This window comes from Halictus rubicundus, chromosome 2, assembly GCF_050948215.1.
Source record: "Halictus rubicundus isolate RS-2024b chromosome 2, iyHalRubi1_principal, whole genome shotgun sequence".
NCBI classification, from domain to species: domain Eukaryota; kingdom Metazoa; phylum Arthropoda; class Insecta; order Hymenoptera; family Halictidae; genus Halictus; species Halictus rubicundus.
Window position 1 is genome coordinate 4,234,393 of NC_135150.1, and position 15,921 is coordinate 4,250,313.

Consider the following 15,921-nt stretch of genomic DNA (forward strand, 5'->3'; position numbering starts at 1 on the left):
AATTAATAAAGTCTTGTTTCTTGTCTATTCGGAATCCTCGACTGTTTTGTGAAGTGTCCTTTCTTTACTCTCACCGTTCCTTTAATAAAAACAACATCTGGCGACCGTGACAGGACTAGTGGTGGTAGAACAATCTCAAGAAAAAATGGACACCTCGAAGAAACAAAGGACGGTCCACCGCACGCTGTTTACGAAGAGCCTCAACAACTTTATTGCAAAATGCAACAACGCGACTGTTCCGTTCGAAGATCGACAAGTTGCGCTGCAGATGCTCGAGTCAAGGATGCAAGATCTGGAACTTGCTAACTCGAAGTATGTAGATTTTCTATCAGAGACAGCCACTGAAGAAGACATCGTAACGGACATGGAGGCTCAGGACAAATATAAAGAAAAGTTTCTGGAGGCCAAGTTGAGGTTTATAGGACAAATCACCACAAACAGTCGACAAGAAACAAATGGTCAACCATCGACCCAGACCGAGAAACCATTTAAGAGGCCGTTCCTGAAGGTCGTAAAATACAGCGGAAGTGTGAGCACATGGCTGCAATTCTGGTCACATTTCCGAAAGATTCACGAGGACCGATCTGTTTCCCAGGAAGATAAATTAGAATACTTGAAACAGATGATGGAAGAAGGCTCTAAAGCGGAAAGTGTCGTCAACGGATTCCCGACAACGGCGGAAAATTACGACAAAGCTTTCGAGAGTCTCAAAAACCGTTTTGGTCGAGACGATTTGCTCATCGAGTTTTACACCCGAGAGCTACTTTCGCTTGCGTTGCAGAATGCGACTAATAAAGGGAAACAAGTAGATGTTTCGACAATCTACGACAAAATATCAGCGCATATTCGCGCACTTGAGACGCTTGGCGTCAAAACGGACAATTGTGCAACGATGTTGTACCCACTCGTCGAATCCTCGCTACCAGAGGAAATTCTTCGAACGTGGCAACGGTCGGCGTTCAGTACCAGCAACGAACCAGTGGACGGTGGCGAAGTTCCGGATCGTCTGACACGACTTCTCCAGTTCCTCAAGGCCGAGGTCAGCAATGAGGAGAGAATAAATATGGCGATCAGCGGCTTCACATCATCAACCCTTGCCGAAAAAAGAAGCAAGGACAGCAAGGGAAAGGAGAAGACCGGACCACTGACGGAACTGCCGAGCGCCAGCGTTTTGTTTTCGGGTGAGGAAAGACGTTTAAAATGTATATTTTGCGACGGTAATCACGAAAATGCGAATTGTGACAAGGCTAAAAAATTATCATATGACGAACGAAAAGACTTGATCAAACAAAAAAGATGCTGTTTCAAATGTTTAAAACCGAATCATCAGTCGAGTAATTGCCGAGTTAGGATATCGTGTGCATTTTGTGGTAACCGTCATTCGGTACTTATGTGTCCGAGTTTATGTAACGCAACGCGAAATGCGACTCCGAGTAAAAGCGAAACGCGTGATAGAAAAGAAAACGTCGAACAGAGCCTCGCGAGTTTTGTTAATATGCCTGACGTCATTTTGCAAACATTGCGCGTCGTACTGTATTCCGATTCAGAGAGAAAGGTTGCACGCGTAGTTATCGATCAGGGTTCACACAGATCGTATGTTCGTTCCGAGGTAGCGAAATTTATGGGGTATGAACCTCTCGGAAAAAGAGCAGTGACTCACACACTGTTTGGCGGTGCGAACTCTGGATCCAAGGAACACGATATTTATTTGATTCGTATGAAGAGTTTAGATGGGAAATATTCATGCAATTTTCAAGTCATGAACGAGGATACGATTTGCACGGACATCCCAACGATTAAATCGGGTCCTTGGGTAAAAGAATTAGGAAAAGCCAACGTTTCTCTCACCGATCTGGAGACTACGAATGTTTCGGATAGGAATATAGATGTATTAATAGGCGCTGACGTGGCGGGCAAACTTTTTACCGGAAAGAAACGCGATCTACCGAACGATTTAACAGCCTTCGAGACGAGATTAGGCTGGGTAGTTATGGGAAAAAACCCTACAAACGATCAGGAAAACTGTTCCTCTACCGCGTTGACGATGTTCGCGGGTGAGATGGGTATTTCGGATCTTTGGAGATTAGATAATTTTATCGGTCGTCGCAATCGACCCTCCGTCATTTATAGCGATAACGGCACAAATTTTGTAGGAGCCAACAGCGCTTTTGAAAAGCTGAATTGGGATATTATCGCTAAGAACAGTTCAGCTAAGCGTATACAGTGGCTTTTTAATCCACCAACGGCAGCGTGGTGGGGAGGTTGGTGGGAGCGATTGATAGGAATGGTCAAAGTTATTCTACGCAAAGTGCTTAGAAAATCATGCCTCACGTACGATCAAATGTATACCGTCCTAGTTAACTGCGAGCGTACGATTAATTCGCGGCCTTTAACATACGTTTCGGATTCACCGGATGACCCAAAACCTCTCACACCTGCGATGTTTTTGAACGAAGTAAGAGAATCTGAATGTCCAGATATAGATCTTCTTAGAAAAACTGACCTGAATCGAGTTCTTAGACGTAAACAAGAGATAATAGAACATCTACGTCAACGTTTTCGTACAGAGTACCTCAGCCAGTTAATTTTCAAAAGTAACGTGAAAGAAACCCGCACAATAAAACTGGGGGATATTGTCTTGATCGGTGACGATAATCGCAAGCGGATCGACTGGCCGCTGGCCAGAATAGAAGAATTGATCGGAGGTCGCGACGGTACAGTTAGGGTAGCGATTTTAAAAACCAAAGATGGCATATTAAAGAGACCGATACAGCGAATTTACCCGTTAGAGATCGAACGGAGTGATATAAACGGGAAAGATATGCGTGAAGTTTTGTTAAACGAGCAAACCATTCGTGACGGCGACAACGAAAAAAACCGCGAGGCTCAACCTACATATAATATCGAAAACGTTGTTAGGACTCGAAGCGGGCGTATTATTCGAAAACCCGATTATTATGTTTCGTGAAGATTATCCCAAGCGGAACTCCATGTATTTTCATTTTATGTTGTTTAGTAGGTATTCCGTTTTATGTCTTAAGCGATTTATGAACGTCATTCAGCGAAAGCGTATTGAGTCCAGGACTCAAGGTGGGAGGATGTGAGAAATGCACGTGCATTTACAAGCGACACAGATGGCCCCTCGACTACCTAGCATATTTTTTCGAACAGGCTTTCCCTTTTTTCCGCCGTTTCCTAAATGACTACGGAAAAGGAGGCCATAAAATGGTAAACGAAGGCCCCGAACGGACAGAGTGGGTCCTAGCACATGTGCAGGCCATCCGTGCAATTGGCACTACCATTGGCCTGCGCCAGTCGAGGGGGCCATAAATTAAGAGGCCCATTTTAGGGTACCGTAAACGCGCTGCTCCGGGAGTCATACTTTTTAGAAGTGCACTAAAACGACTTGAGGGAGTGACTTTCTCCTCCACGGATCAAGAAGACCCTCCTCCCCCAAGTCGTCTAACGAATAGGGATGATTTTTCCCCCGTTAGCGGATACCTCCGCCCAGTCAATTTTTGTATAAATAGAGCTGACCCCGCAGCAGAAAGTTAGGATTCAAGCATTCGGACTGTAGAAGTATTTTCGGTGTGTCGAGATTTTTAGTGTTCAAGTATACGCGACACGCTGACATTGACGGTTGTAACTTCGGTCCGGATATAATTAATAAAGTCTTGTTTCTTGTCTATTCGGAATCCTCGACTGTTTTGTGAAGTGTCCTTTCTTTACTCTCACCGTTCCTTTAATAAAAACAACAATACTAGTATATAGCAGACTAACTAAGGATATACTAGAATATACTTGAATATACGAGAATATAACACAATACACTAGAATGTACCAGAATATATTTGAATATACTAGAATATAGCAAAATACGGCTCTGTGAAGGAGACCTTTATGTGAAATTTAATAAATAGTAGTGCAATAATTTCATTATAATTTATAATGTTATAATGTATTTTATAATATATCTTATAATGTAATTTTTGTATTACGAATTCTGATTAGGGTTTGGCAGTTTTCCTTATCCTAGCAGCGAATGTTGGTATTCTTTTTCTGCCAAATAAAATATTTTCTTTTATTACTAAGTATTCTGGTAGAGTTGTTTTGGCAACCTTCCGTTCCACATTCCTAAAATGAAGGATAAGTATGAATTATATATACACATACACATAATTATTGTTTCTTAATATATCATTTGTTTTAATTTTTTTATATTAAATTTTAATATTTCATAGGTATTGGGTTGTGTAATAAATTCCCGCGTTTTTTGTATTTCATTTTTTTTCCGCAATTTTGTGTTTCGTTAGGTAAAGTATTGTATATACGCATTCGCAAGTCTTTTCCTTAGTTTGCAAACATATCTGCTTCAGTTTTTGGAATCATTTAATTTTAAACAATTTTCAGGCTTTTGAAATGCAGTTCCTGGAGGCAAAGAAATTCATTTTTCAAAAGCCTGATTCATTCATTCATGCATTCATATAGACGATTGCTCCAGATGATTACTGGCAACTCGAAATTGTATCCAGAACCGACGGGCACATTCATTGAGTGGTGCTTCGAATGTTAGGGATGTTTCTATGGCCTATACCTAAGTTTTACCTTATTTATTATTATTATACCTTAATTTCAATTTCAATTTCAATTTCAATTTCAATTTCAATTTCAATTTCAATTTCAATTTCAATTTCAATTTCAATTTCAATTTCAATTTCAATTTCAATTTCAATTTCAATTTCAATTTCAATTTCAATTTCAATTTCAATTTCAATTTCAATTTCAATTTCAATTTCAATTTCAATTTCAATTTCAATTTCAATTTCAATTTCAATTTCAATTTCAATTTCAATTTCAATTTCAATTTCAATTTCAATTTCAATTTCAATTTCAATTTCAATTTCAATTTCAATTTCAATTTCAATTTCAATTTCAATTTCAATTTCAATTTCAATTTCAATTTCAATTTCAATTTCAATTTCAATTTCAATTTCAATTTCAATTTCAATTTCAATTTCAATTTCAATTTCAATTTCAATTTCAATTTCAATTTCAATTTCAATTTCAATTTCAATTTCAATTTCAATTTCAATTTCAATTTCAATTTCAATTTCAATTTCAATTTCAATTTCAATTTCAATTTCAATTTCAATTTCAATTTCAATTTCAATTTCAATTTCAATTTCAATTTCAATTTCAATTTCAATTTCAATTTCAATTTCAATTTCAATTTCAATTTCAATTTCAATTTCAATTTCAATTTCAATTTCAATTTCAATTTCAATTTCAATTTCAATTTCAATTTCAATTTCAATTTCAATTTCAATTTCAATTTCAATTTCAATTTCAATTTCAATTTCAATTTCAATTTCAATTTCAATTTCAATTTCAATTTCAATTTCAATTTCAATTTCAATTTCAATTTCAATTTCAATTTCAATTTCAATTTCAATTTCAATTTCAATTTCAATTTCAATTTCAATTTCAATTTCAATTTCAATTTCAATTTCAATTTCAATTTCAATTTCAATTTCAATTTCAATTTCAATTTCAATTTCAATTTCAATTTCAATTTCAATTTCAATTTCAATTTCAATTTCAATTTCAATTTCAATTTCAATTTCAATTTCAATTTCAATTTCAATTTCAATTTCAATTTCAATTTCAATTTCAATTTCAATTTCAATTTCAATTTCAATTTCAATTTCAATTTCAATTTCAATTTCAATTTCAATTTCAATTTCAATTTCAATTTCAATTTCAATTTCAATTTCAATTTCAATTTCAATTTCAATTTCAATTTCAATTTCAATTTTGTGCGACGAAACGGCGAATTTCACGTTCCGTCGCGAGCTCGCGAATCTGACCCGAACGCGAGCCAATCCGCGACCGGCCCCTTACGCGAACCAATCCGCGAATAGACCCAAGCGCGGACCAATCCGCGAATAGACCCAAGCGCGGACCAATCCGCGAGCGCCTACGTACTTTGTCTGTCGGTCTCATTGTACATGGAACACACAATTAAATAAACAGACTATCCTGTTAAATAAACTGTCTCTGTTTTGTGGTAACCCAACCACATCCTGGTATACTCAGGATTAATCTAGTATATTCTGCAATATTGTAGTATATTGGAGTATTTTCAGGAATATTCTCGTATTTTCTTGTATATTCTCGAAAAATCTGGTGTATTCTAGTATATTCTGGTACATTCTGGTGTATTATAGTATATCCCGGTATATTCTTTTTTTTACGTGATGGTAATCGCATCGCAGATTCCCCGCCCCCATTGGGGAGAGAGACGAGGATATGTGTGACTCTCCCCCCTAAGGGGCAGTACCACTATCTCCACCACCGTGACCTTCCTGAACTAACGGGAGACGGCGAGGATCTCGAATCAAAAACAACGCGCCGCCCACCACTCAACGATGACACACCGGGGGAAGTAAAGCTTCCCCCAATGCATAATCTATCAGGACAGAGCACAGGTCACCCTCCCGGTGTCCCCTTCCCGTAGGGCAGCTCGGCAGGTTGCCGCGAACCCCAAATCGGGCCCCGTTGGTCCCCTCCCCGGCCGAAGGAGGAAGTCACCGCTCGTGGTAAGAGGTGATCGGTGTCGTGTTCAGGCACGCTCCTGGCCCTTCCACCCCACCTCCTGTAGACGCCGCGGAAACGCGGCCAGCCGGCTGAACGTACGGGAGGAGCAATTAAGCGCCTGAATCCTCCCGCCTGAACGGATGGCCCACCCTTGGGGGGCAGTACATGCACTCCCCTCCATGGCTGTTGTGCGGGATTAGCTCTGTCCACCAGCGCCATCTCTGCATCCACCCCGCTTTTGGGGCCGACGAGCCCTGGGGAGACCTTCCCCAACGGCTTGCCTCTCTCTCTCTCTCTCTCTCTCTCTCTCTCTTCGCCGCCTCCTTCTGCGACATCACCTCTTCGCCACCGCTTTCCAAGATCCCTCGCCGCCGACTATGTCGTCGACTACAGCCGGCAGGGAAAGGTCCCACCCGAAAACATCTCCAAGTACACGGCCCGGCAGCGACCACGCCGGGCACTCTTCCAGTGTATGCCGCGCCGTGTCCCGACCCTCCTACCAGTAATGGCACTGCGCCGTCGGCTCTATTCTGATCCGACACAGGTACTCCCCCAAGTAACCGTGTCCGGAGAGCACCTGCGTCAAACGGTAGGTAAGGCGTCCGCTCCTCCTGCACCATTCTCATAGAACGGGCAGGAGGTCCCGGACAATTTGCCTGTCCGTGTCTGCGGCATCAACTTGCTTGCATCAGTGGGCAAGCCTATCTATTCGTCCCTGGCGCTTCCACACTTCGACCTAGTCCCCGTCCGCGTGAATCTCCCCCACCCGGATGGAGCAGGCGATCCGGTATCCGGTCGCCCGCTTAATTTATGGCGGCATAAATTGGTGGCCGCTAATTGTTGGAACCACACGGGGGCCCCATATAACGCTATACAATACACCATCCCCGCATAGAGGCAACGAATCCGTTCATCGGGCCCCCGATATTGGATAGCGGTCGCCCTCAGGCGGCTGCTCTCGAGCCGGGGGGCTATCCGATTGAAATGCTTTTCGAAGCACCGGCGGCTGTCGAGGGTCAGGCCGAGACCCTTCATTTCGTCCCTAACCTCAACAGAGGCCGCACCCACCCAGATTCGAAGCAGGGGTGGCCGCCATCACCGTGGCAGCACATGTAGCCACATTGCCTCTGCCTTGCCGACGGCACCTCCATCCCCAGCCTCCGAATCCCACCAACGACGCAGTCCAACCCAATCTCGGCAAGGTGGCCCATCTGTAATGTTTTGTAATCTTAATACTTGTTTATGAGACAATAAATACAAAACATATTAATAGCCACGCTCGTAGCCACGTTTTTTACATGTAACGCTCAGCTCGACTGCCGCGCCTTCACACACGCACATACACACCTACGCTCGCAAACACACATATGTACATACATAGGTATGCTACTATTACAGCCCTGGACTATTTCCGGGTGCCCCCTACCTCAGCACAGTGATTCGGGACTACCTGTCGGTAGTCTGAGTTTCCGGGCCGGTACGGCATAATGCGGAGGGAGGCGATGCACCGCGAGATTCCGCAGGGGTCGGTCCTCGGGCCGCTGTTGTGGGACCTGGCGTATGACGCGGTGCTGCGGGCCTCGCTTTCCCGCGGTGTCAGTGTCATCTGCGTATCACGCTGATGGTCACCGAGGAGGAGAATTGGAGGAGGACGGGCTCCTTGCCGAGATCGGGGTGGACGGCGTCGTCGGTGGGATCCAGAGGCTGGGGATGGAAATATTCGCCGGCAAGACTGAGGCAATGTAGCTGCATGCCCTGCCGCGGTGTTAGGGACGAGATGAAGTACCTCGGCCTGACTCTCGACTGCCGCTGGTGCTTCGAAAAGCACTTCGACCAGATGGTCCCCCGGCTCGAGAGGATAGCGGCTACTGCCCAATATCGGGGGACACGATGTACGGATTCATCGCCTATACGAGGGAGTGGTACATTCCATAGCGTTATCTCGGGCTCCAGAGTGGTACCAGCAATTCGTGGCTAGCCGTAACAACCTTGCGCATCGTGTGCAACGGCTACTGGCCCTGTGGACCATACGGGGTTACCGCACCATCTCCGCGGAGGCGGCGATCCTCCTCGCGGACATAGCTCCCCTCCAATTTATGGCGGAGGAGCGGGCCACCGGATTCCGGAACGCTAGCTCCATCCGTGAGGGAGAGATGGAGCCGGGGGACGGCTGCAAGTTGCTGCCGCGAACACGGGCAGACCAATTGTCCCTGCCCTTCTGTCTATTCTGGGAGAATCATGCAGAGGCATACACTGGAAGGGTGCTCAGCGTGGTCGGGGTCGCGCTGTGTTCTCCGGGAATGTAGCAGGCGTTAAAATGTCAGCAAAACAACTGACAACAAAGAAAAAAGGTACGGAAATAATCTGCGTGAGCAAACTCGCGATGCCGCGAGGATACATCGACGCGCGAAGACATAAACATACGCTAGGAGAGGTACATTATCCAACGGTCATTAACAGTCTCTGAAAAAAGCTATCCCGACGTGATCACAGTTTAATCCATTGTTTCCTCGAGTGCACTATCATTCGTACGCGATTCCGGAGATAAACCGTGTCGGTATACGCATTTCGCCGTTCTGGCCTGAACAACCGACCGTGTGGTTTCACCAAATCGAGGCGCAATTCGCAATCAACTGTGTCACGGCGGACACGACAAAATTCTATTACGTGATGGCGCAAGTTGGGTGCAAATATGCGTTGGGGCTGCAGTACATTTTCTCCAGCACTCTGGAAAAGAAAAAATACGAGACATCCTGAGATCAACCGGCTGGTTGATACATGACTTGACTTTCACGACACTTGTGCACTTTCAGCACCTATGCACAACGCGAACTCGCACTAAAAAAAACTCGTTCCTAGAACGTCGGTGTCACCAATGTAAGGGGTTTGGGGTACTCTAAACTGAATCTCTCCAACGTGTTCGGTCTAGGCAGGATAGTTTATTTTCTCGGAGTTTACAGCGTTGTGCTACGTTACGACTCGACGCGACTCAGGATCTCCGCTCGACTCTCTGGTCTAATCGTATCTCTCTCTAACTCTAACGCGAAGCTTACGAGGCTTTTTAACTATTCCCCGAATCGTCCTGATTGGCCGGGGCTGAATTAGCCTCATTAGCCAATCAGGTACTTCTTCGGGGACTCCTTGCAACCTTGACGCGGTCTCTCTAAACGCGGGGGCGACCCCGTAATTTCGGTAATGCAGCGGGATTTCCGACGGGCCCGCGGTGCATGACGTGGCCGGCTGTCACCTACCTGCCTAGCTTCCGGGTCCCTTCGGAAACTCAAGATTTATGGTACCCGTACGAGCTGTTGAGGCCGATGGTAAAAATCTAATGGCCAATACGCGCCATAACAAAAACTGCTAAGACGACCAACGGCATTCTCAAAAACAGCTGTGGGACAACGGGTTCCATAAACTCGCTCGACCATTTGCACGCCAAATGTTGCTAAATGTACGTGCCAGTGGCCGCTACAGAGGTACTGAACTCCTGTTTGAGGGCGAGGGACCATCCCCAGGGAATGGAAGAGCTCCAGGCTGGTCCTCCTCCGTAAGGCGGAGGGCAGAAATGCACCGCAAGGTCCCGTAGGGGTCAGTCCTTGGCTCCTGTGGAATTTCGCGTATGACGCGTGTTCAAAATCATTGCAAGCGTTACCGGGAACTCCGGTAACGCAAGAAACAGTTCGGTATAAATAGACCATCATAAAGTTTTTGCGCTAATCCGCAGACGAGCGGCCTCGGTTCTCGGGTGACAATAGCCAGCTGATCGAGCTCGCCGCCGAAACCGGGTCAACGCACGTAGACGTAAACTTTATGTTTACGTCTGACGGATTACTTGTCGCGTGGGCCACCGTTCCCATATTCCAAAATATCAAATCCGTCACCCACCGTCTTTGTTTCCTGTGCAGCAGCGGCCGTTAGGGCATTGCCCTCGTGCGCCAGCTAACGTTCGACACTGCCAAATCCTTTGTCATTTTCAAAACCCCACTCCTTATTCCTTCCGCCGCCGGTGGCCACGCACAGTATAAATAACCCGCAATAACCGCTGCGCGAGGTCTTTTGGCATTCTCGATCGCTCGATCATAGTCTCGCTCAATTTTCGCTTATTCGTGCGCTCCACGACACTTCGCTCTCCCAAATCGTGCGCTTCACGACTTGTGCGTTATCTCACCTATCTCGACACACTCTCCGCTTTCTTGTACCTCTGCTTTTCACCTCGTTTTCTGTATATTCTCCGCTTTATTCTTAATACACTATTTATTATTTCATACAATCCACTTTTACTCTACACCTGTCTCTATCGCAACCTATACCTCTTTCCTCTCGCTATAGTTCCAAACACTTAATTATACGTAGAATAAATATATACCACACACAAAGACATTAATGCAACAAAACGAAAAAAATAGAATATAAGGTTTAAGTAATAGAAAAATGTCTTGAATCTTTCAGAACGAGCCTCTCTTAACACGTTCGTCGCCGCGTCACCCATATGTGGGTGACGGAACTATTTGTGCAGGTTTTAAAATGAATTTTTACGTTGATATATTCATTGTACTAAACTTGATTAGGATCTGTAACATGCAAGAAAGTTGGAGGATTACTCAGTATCATACATTTAATTTTTTGCAATTTTTATTTCATTAAATAATTTACTTTGATTTTATGGAATTTTTGGGGTTTTTAGTTGAGCGTTCAAAGTGTTAATGATACCCTTTTAACTAAATGCCAATAGCAACTGCCTGCCTCCTGCGAGATATAAACTTTGTGACGTCGCAAATTTTGCCCGCCCAGTGCAAAATATCGGAAGGACCGGACGGCCGAAAATAGCGTTATCGCGAATATTACGACTGCACGCGAGCTCGCGTATCGATCGTCGTGCACGTTCACATCCCGTCTCGTTCTCCACATTTCGCGTGCAGAGGCGTTCTCCGCCTCGTGCAATTCGTTCGTGCCGAAGCCGTCGGCGCTTTGAGCTATTCGGCAGTTTCCCGTCGGAATAGAATACGGAAGTCTTCCTCAGAGGAGCCACAGTCGTAGTGAAGTGCAGTCGTACGCGCCGTATCGCGCTTATTGTAATCTAGTCCTTCTTTTCGCGTCTGTTATCGTCGATTCCATCTTTTCGCGTTTATTGTAACGGATGCCGCAGCGAAGAGAATTTCGTATCGCGTGCGTCCGACAACGATCTTGCGCCCTCGCCATCCCGCGAGCCGCGTATCGCTCGTCGAACGTATTAACGTCCGTGTCGTTTGGGAGTCTATCGCGACAGTCGAATTGTAGGGGTGATGCCCAGTTGGACTCCGACCGATTGGACACGTCCCGATTGGACTGTCCCGATTGGACGGGTTCCTTTTGGACTCCGTGCTGATTCGACTCGTGCCGTTTGGACGCCGTGCCGATTGAACTCGTACCGTTTGGACGCCGTGGCGGTTGGATCGCCATGGCGCACATATCTTTAACAGCCCGGGGCGGGATGCGAACCTGATCCAAAAAGTCTTCAGCGGTTCCGCAGTCGGAGACCATAGCTACTGCACCAACCGGTGCTGTTGAAAGTACCTTCGAAATGTTGGGATATATCCTGCATAGTATAATTGTCGTTTTTTGTACTACGCAATTTTTAAAGTCTGCACGATGTTTCTCCAAACTTGGAGATGCTTGGATTCCACGGCATGCGGGTCATCAATGTTTGGCCTACTTCGAACGCTTATATTACCAAATATCTGCATAATCTCGGCAGGTCCTGACCAGCGCGCACTAGATTGAACCTTCCTCTTTCGAATGATCGCTTTACCAGCGACAAAATATTCTTATTGAAGGACGAAAACTTCAAGCACGTAAAACCATTTTTCGCCTATTTTTGTCGGTAACGTAGTCACTCTACCTTCGGTAAACCTGGGCCTGAAGTAGGTAAGTATACAGGGTAGGGGCCGTCGGGCATCCTGGGCGGGGGCCCGGATGCCCATCGGGCGGCCCAATAAGGGGGGAAGGCACCGCGTCGTCCGTTGCGGGGTGCCTTCGGATAGAGTAGGAACGGGAGGGGGCCGCGTTCCCCACCCAGGGAGGAATGTTAAGGCGGGGGCACACTGGATTGTAATGCGCGCGCGGAACACGGGTGCCCCCAGGAGCTTAGGGACGGACGGGGAGGAGTTAGTGGGTATACTCGGCATTGCACTCACCTGCCGAGGAGTCCCACATAACCCGGTCCTCTCCCCCCCAGGAGGGGCCGGGTATCCGTAACGAGATTACCTCCTCGGAAAAAAAAGGTAAGTATACAGGATGGTCCGTTTAAGTAAAGCCACCTAAATATCTCTTCAGATTATTGTGATGCAAAAAATATTTGTTACGCAATGTGCATGGTGTCAATGGACTAAATATCTGGTAAGAATATTTTTTCGGAGATATCAAGGTCATCGGTGTTTTTTTTTAAAACATAACTACATTTTTTTTATTGCATCGTGTAAATGACCGAAAAATACATTCAGTATGTATAATAACATGACCTTGAAATGACCTTGATCTTCGAAGATTAAAGTTTTACCTAGAACTGATGTCGAGTATCTTCGGCCACGACTCCTATACTTGTGAATGCGAAGAAAATATTTTCTCATCACACTAAAAATATCGAAATATCGTGTGTGTGTGTGTGTGCGCGTGTGTGTGCGCGCGTGTGTGCTAAATGTTAAAACAACATTTACTTAAAAATGGTGTCCCTCTACGGTGACACATTTCATGAAACGTGCAATGACCGATTGTACAGATCTTTCAATTGTTTCGGAATTATTATCAGCACAAGCTCTATCTATTGTGTTCTTGATGTCCTCTGGTGCAGTTGGTTGTTCATTAATTTCATTATAAATTGTTTGTTTCAATGTTCCCCACAAAGAAAGTCCATTCGTGTGAGGTCTGGTGAAAGCGATGGCCATCTTACAGCTCCAGTGCGACCAATCCACCGATTTGTAAATTTTACATCCAAAATTTGTTTGACAAGACGCGTTGGATGTGCCGGACAACCGTCATGCTGATAACAAATCCTTAAACGGATGTCTAGTGGTACATCTTGTACAAGTATTCGTGGCTTATTTTGCAAGAATGTTGCATACTTTTCTGCATTTAAAGTACCGTTTATGAAACAAGGACCAATTATTTGATTATTTAAAATGTCACATCAGACGTTTACACTCCACATGTTTATTTACATTCACGCTCTTGATTGTAGAATCTTCGTCAAAGCCTACGATCTCGATAGACATCAGTTCTAGGTAAAACTTTAATTTTCGAAGATCAAATTCATTTCAAGGTCATGTTATTATACCTATCTGGATGTACTTTTCGATCAGTTACACGATGCAATAATGAAAAATGTAGTTATGTATCAAAAAACACCGATGACTTGATAACTCCAAAAAAAGGACTTCCGGAAGAAAACATTCTTGCCAGATATTTGGTTCACTGACACCGTGCACGTTACGTAACAAATATTGTTTGTATCACAATAACCTGAAGAGATATTTAGGTGTCCTTTCTTAAACTGACCACCTTGTATAAATATGTGTCATATGATGCGTTTGGAAAACTCATGTTACATACCTTTCGTACCTCGAGCTCGTTGGTTTTGGTCAATCCATTCAAGGAATTTAGCTGGAATAGGGCTGAAATAGCAACCGCCACTAGTTTTAAATATACACGAATTTATTACTAAGTTTAGAGTCAAAAGGTTAGACACATGCTTATTAACTTCTACGAAGATTTTACTGCAACTTACTTTCTCGCTGGAGATTCCATTGGGTTCTTAAGAGGCTTCCCTCTACTGTCCTCAGGGTGGTGAATATAAGTTGAAGAACGAAAATTGAGACCAGGATAGATGTTTGGGAATTTTTCTACTTTAGACAATTGCTCTTCTTGGGCTGACATACGAGTGTCAGAGATCTCAAAGCCTCGTACAGTCTCAAGCGACGCATCCAGGTCTTAACAGGTTTATTTGACCAACCCCGGATGGCCCGTCGCTATGCAGAAGGTTTGATTACTGTAGGATTTTTATGGTTTGCGATCGGCTGATGTTATTTGAAAATGTTTGTAATCCCACGTGTAGTGTCCTTCCATATTACACTAAAAGTAAGTAGCCTGTGGCGTTGGCAAGGCTGGTCCCGTCTCGGCTGGTCGCGACCAGGAAGGTCTCGGCGAATTTTGCGGCGCATACCGTTGTTCTACAATACATTATGTGGCGATTGCCTGTTTAGGTTGATTATTCTTAGGTTGATGGTTTGACAGAATCAATTTCCTAGTGAGTTGTTCTTCCCCTACTTACTTCACGCCATGTCCTGTGCCTCTTTCAACGTTTGAGTTTTACACTACCAGACTATCAGTCGCTATGACGCGTTCAGGTTCCTGATGAATGTCGATATTCCGTTCTCTTCTTCTATCTTATGTATAATTTTCTGTTCTGTCGCTTTATAACGTGTATTGTGTCCTATTAGCTAGTATTAAGTTGAAATTCGTTACATGTATATGTTCGAATGTCGTCTGTTCCCTGTCGTAACTTCGTTCTTTCGTGTGTGAGCAAATCTCTGCTCTTTGATAGCTCGAATTCTTTAAATTCTGTGATATATTTATTATTTAGGATCCTCTGAGCATCGTCGTTCGTGCGATTGATTAAAACTAAGGCTATAAACATACGGGCGTCGGATACGGTACTTATTCTTAGTTTAATCTGATAGAGCCATTTCTCTGTAGCAATATTGTAACCATCGAATCAGCTAACGAAGTCTAATGCAGCTTTGTATTGCTTCAATAATTTAAACCTATCGTCCGTAGTCGGTTGTGGTGAATTCTGATTTGGCATTTTTGGAAAGTGTGCTAGACTGTTCTACGCATAAGTCCGTTATTTTGTTTCTGTATTGCTCTTCTGTAGTGCTAGCTCAGGTTATATTGTCTTACTATTTTTTATTAGAATGTAACTTCTGCTCACAGTAAAGCGGTGATGATATGCATCGTCTCACGTCTGTAGTCTCTTCACAATGTCGCAATCCTCGGAGTTCTACGTTGCTGTCTCGTGGTTGTCTCATTGAGCTTGTCTCGGATCCTGGCAGGATCGCCAATAAAACTCGCCCTGTTATGCCGCAGCTGAACAGGCGAGTGGATGGTCCGTGATCCGGATCATAAGCTCAAAAGGTTATGGACAAAAGTCGAGCCTCTGGGACAGATACTGGAGTGGAAATAAGGACCCAGTTGTGGTCGCGTGGTGATTTTATAGTCGCGATCGACAATGGGTGTGGTACCGAATTCCATGAATCATGGAATTCTTCATCCATGTCTTCCAGGGCCGCAAGT

General features: G+C 44.3%; 1 protein-coding gene across 1 annotated transcript; it reads left to right on the forward strand.

Annotated features, from left to right (window-relative positions):
- The first annotated feature begins 145 nt into the window (after positions 1 to 145).
- On the forward strand, positions 146 to 3,713 carry LOC143362201 (uncharacterized). The gene is made up of 3 exons (XM_076802160.1): positions 146 to 2,964; positions 3,020 to 3,100; positions 3,545 to 3,713. The coding sequence occupies exons 1-3, from the start codon at positions 146 to 148 to the stop codon at positions 3,711 to 3,713; spliced, it is 3,069 nt and encodes a 1,022-aa protein (XP_076658275.1).
- The last annotated feature ends 12,208 nt before the right edge of the window (positions 3,714 to 15,921 follow it).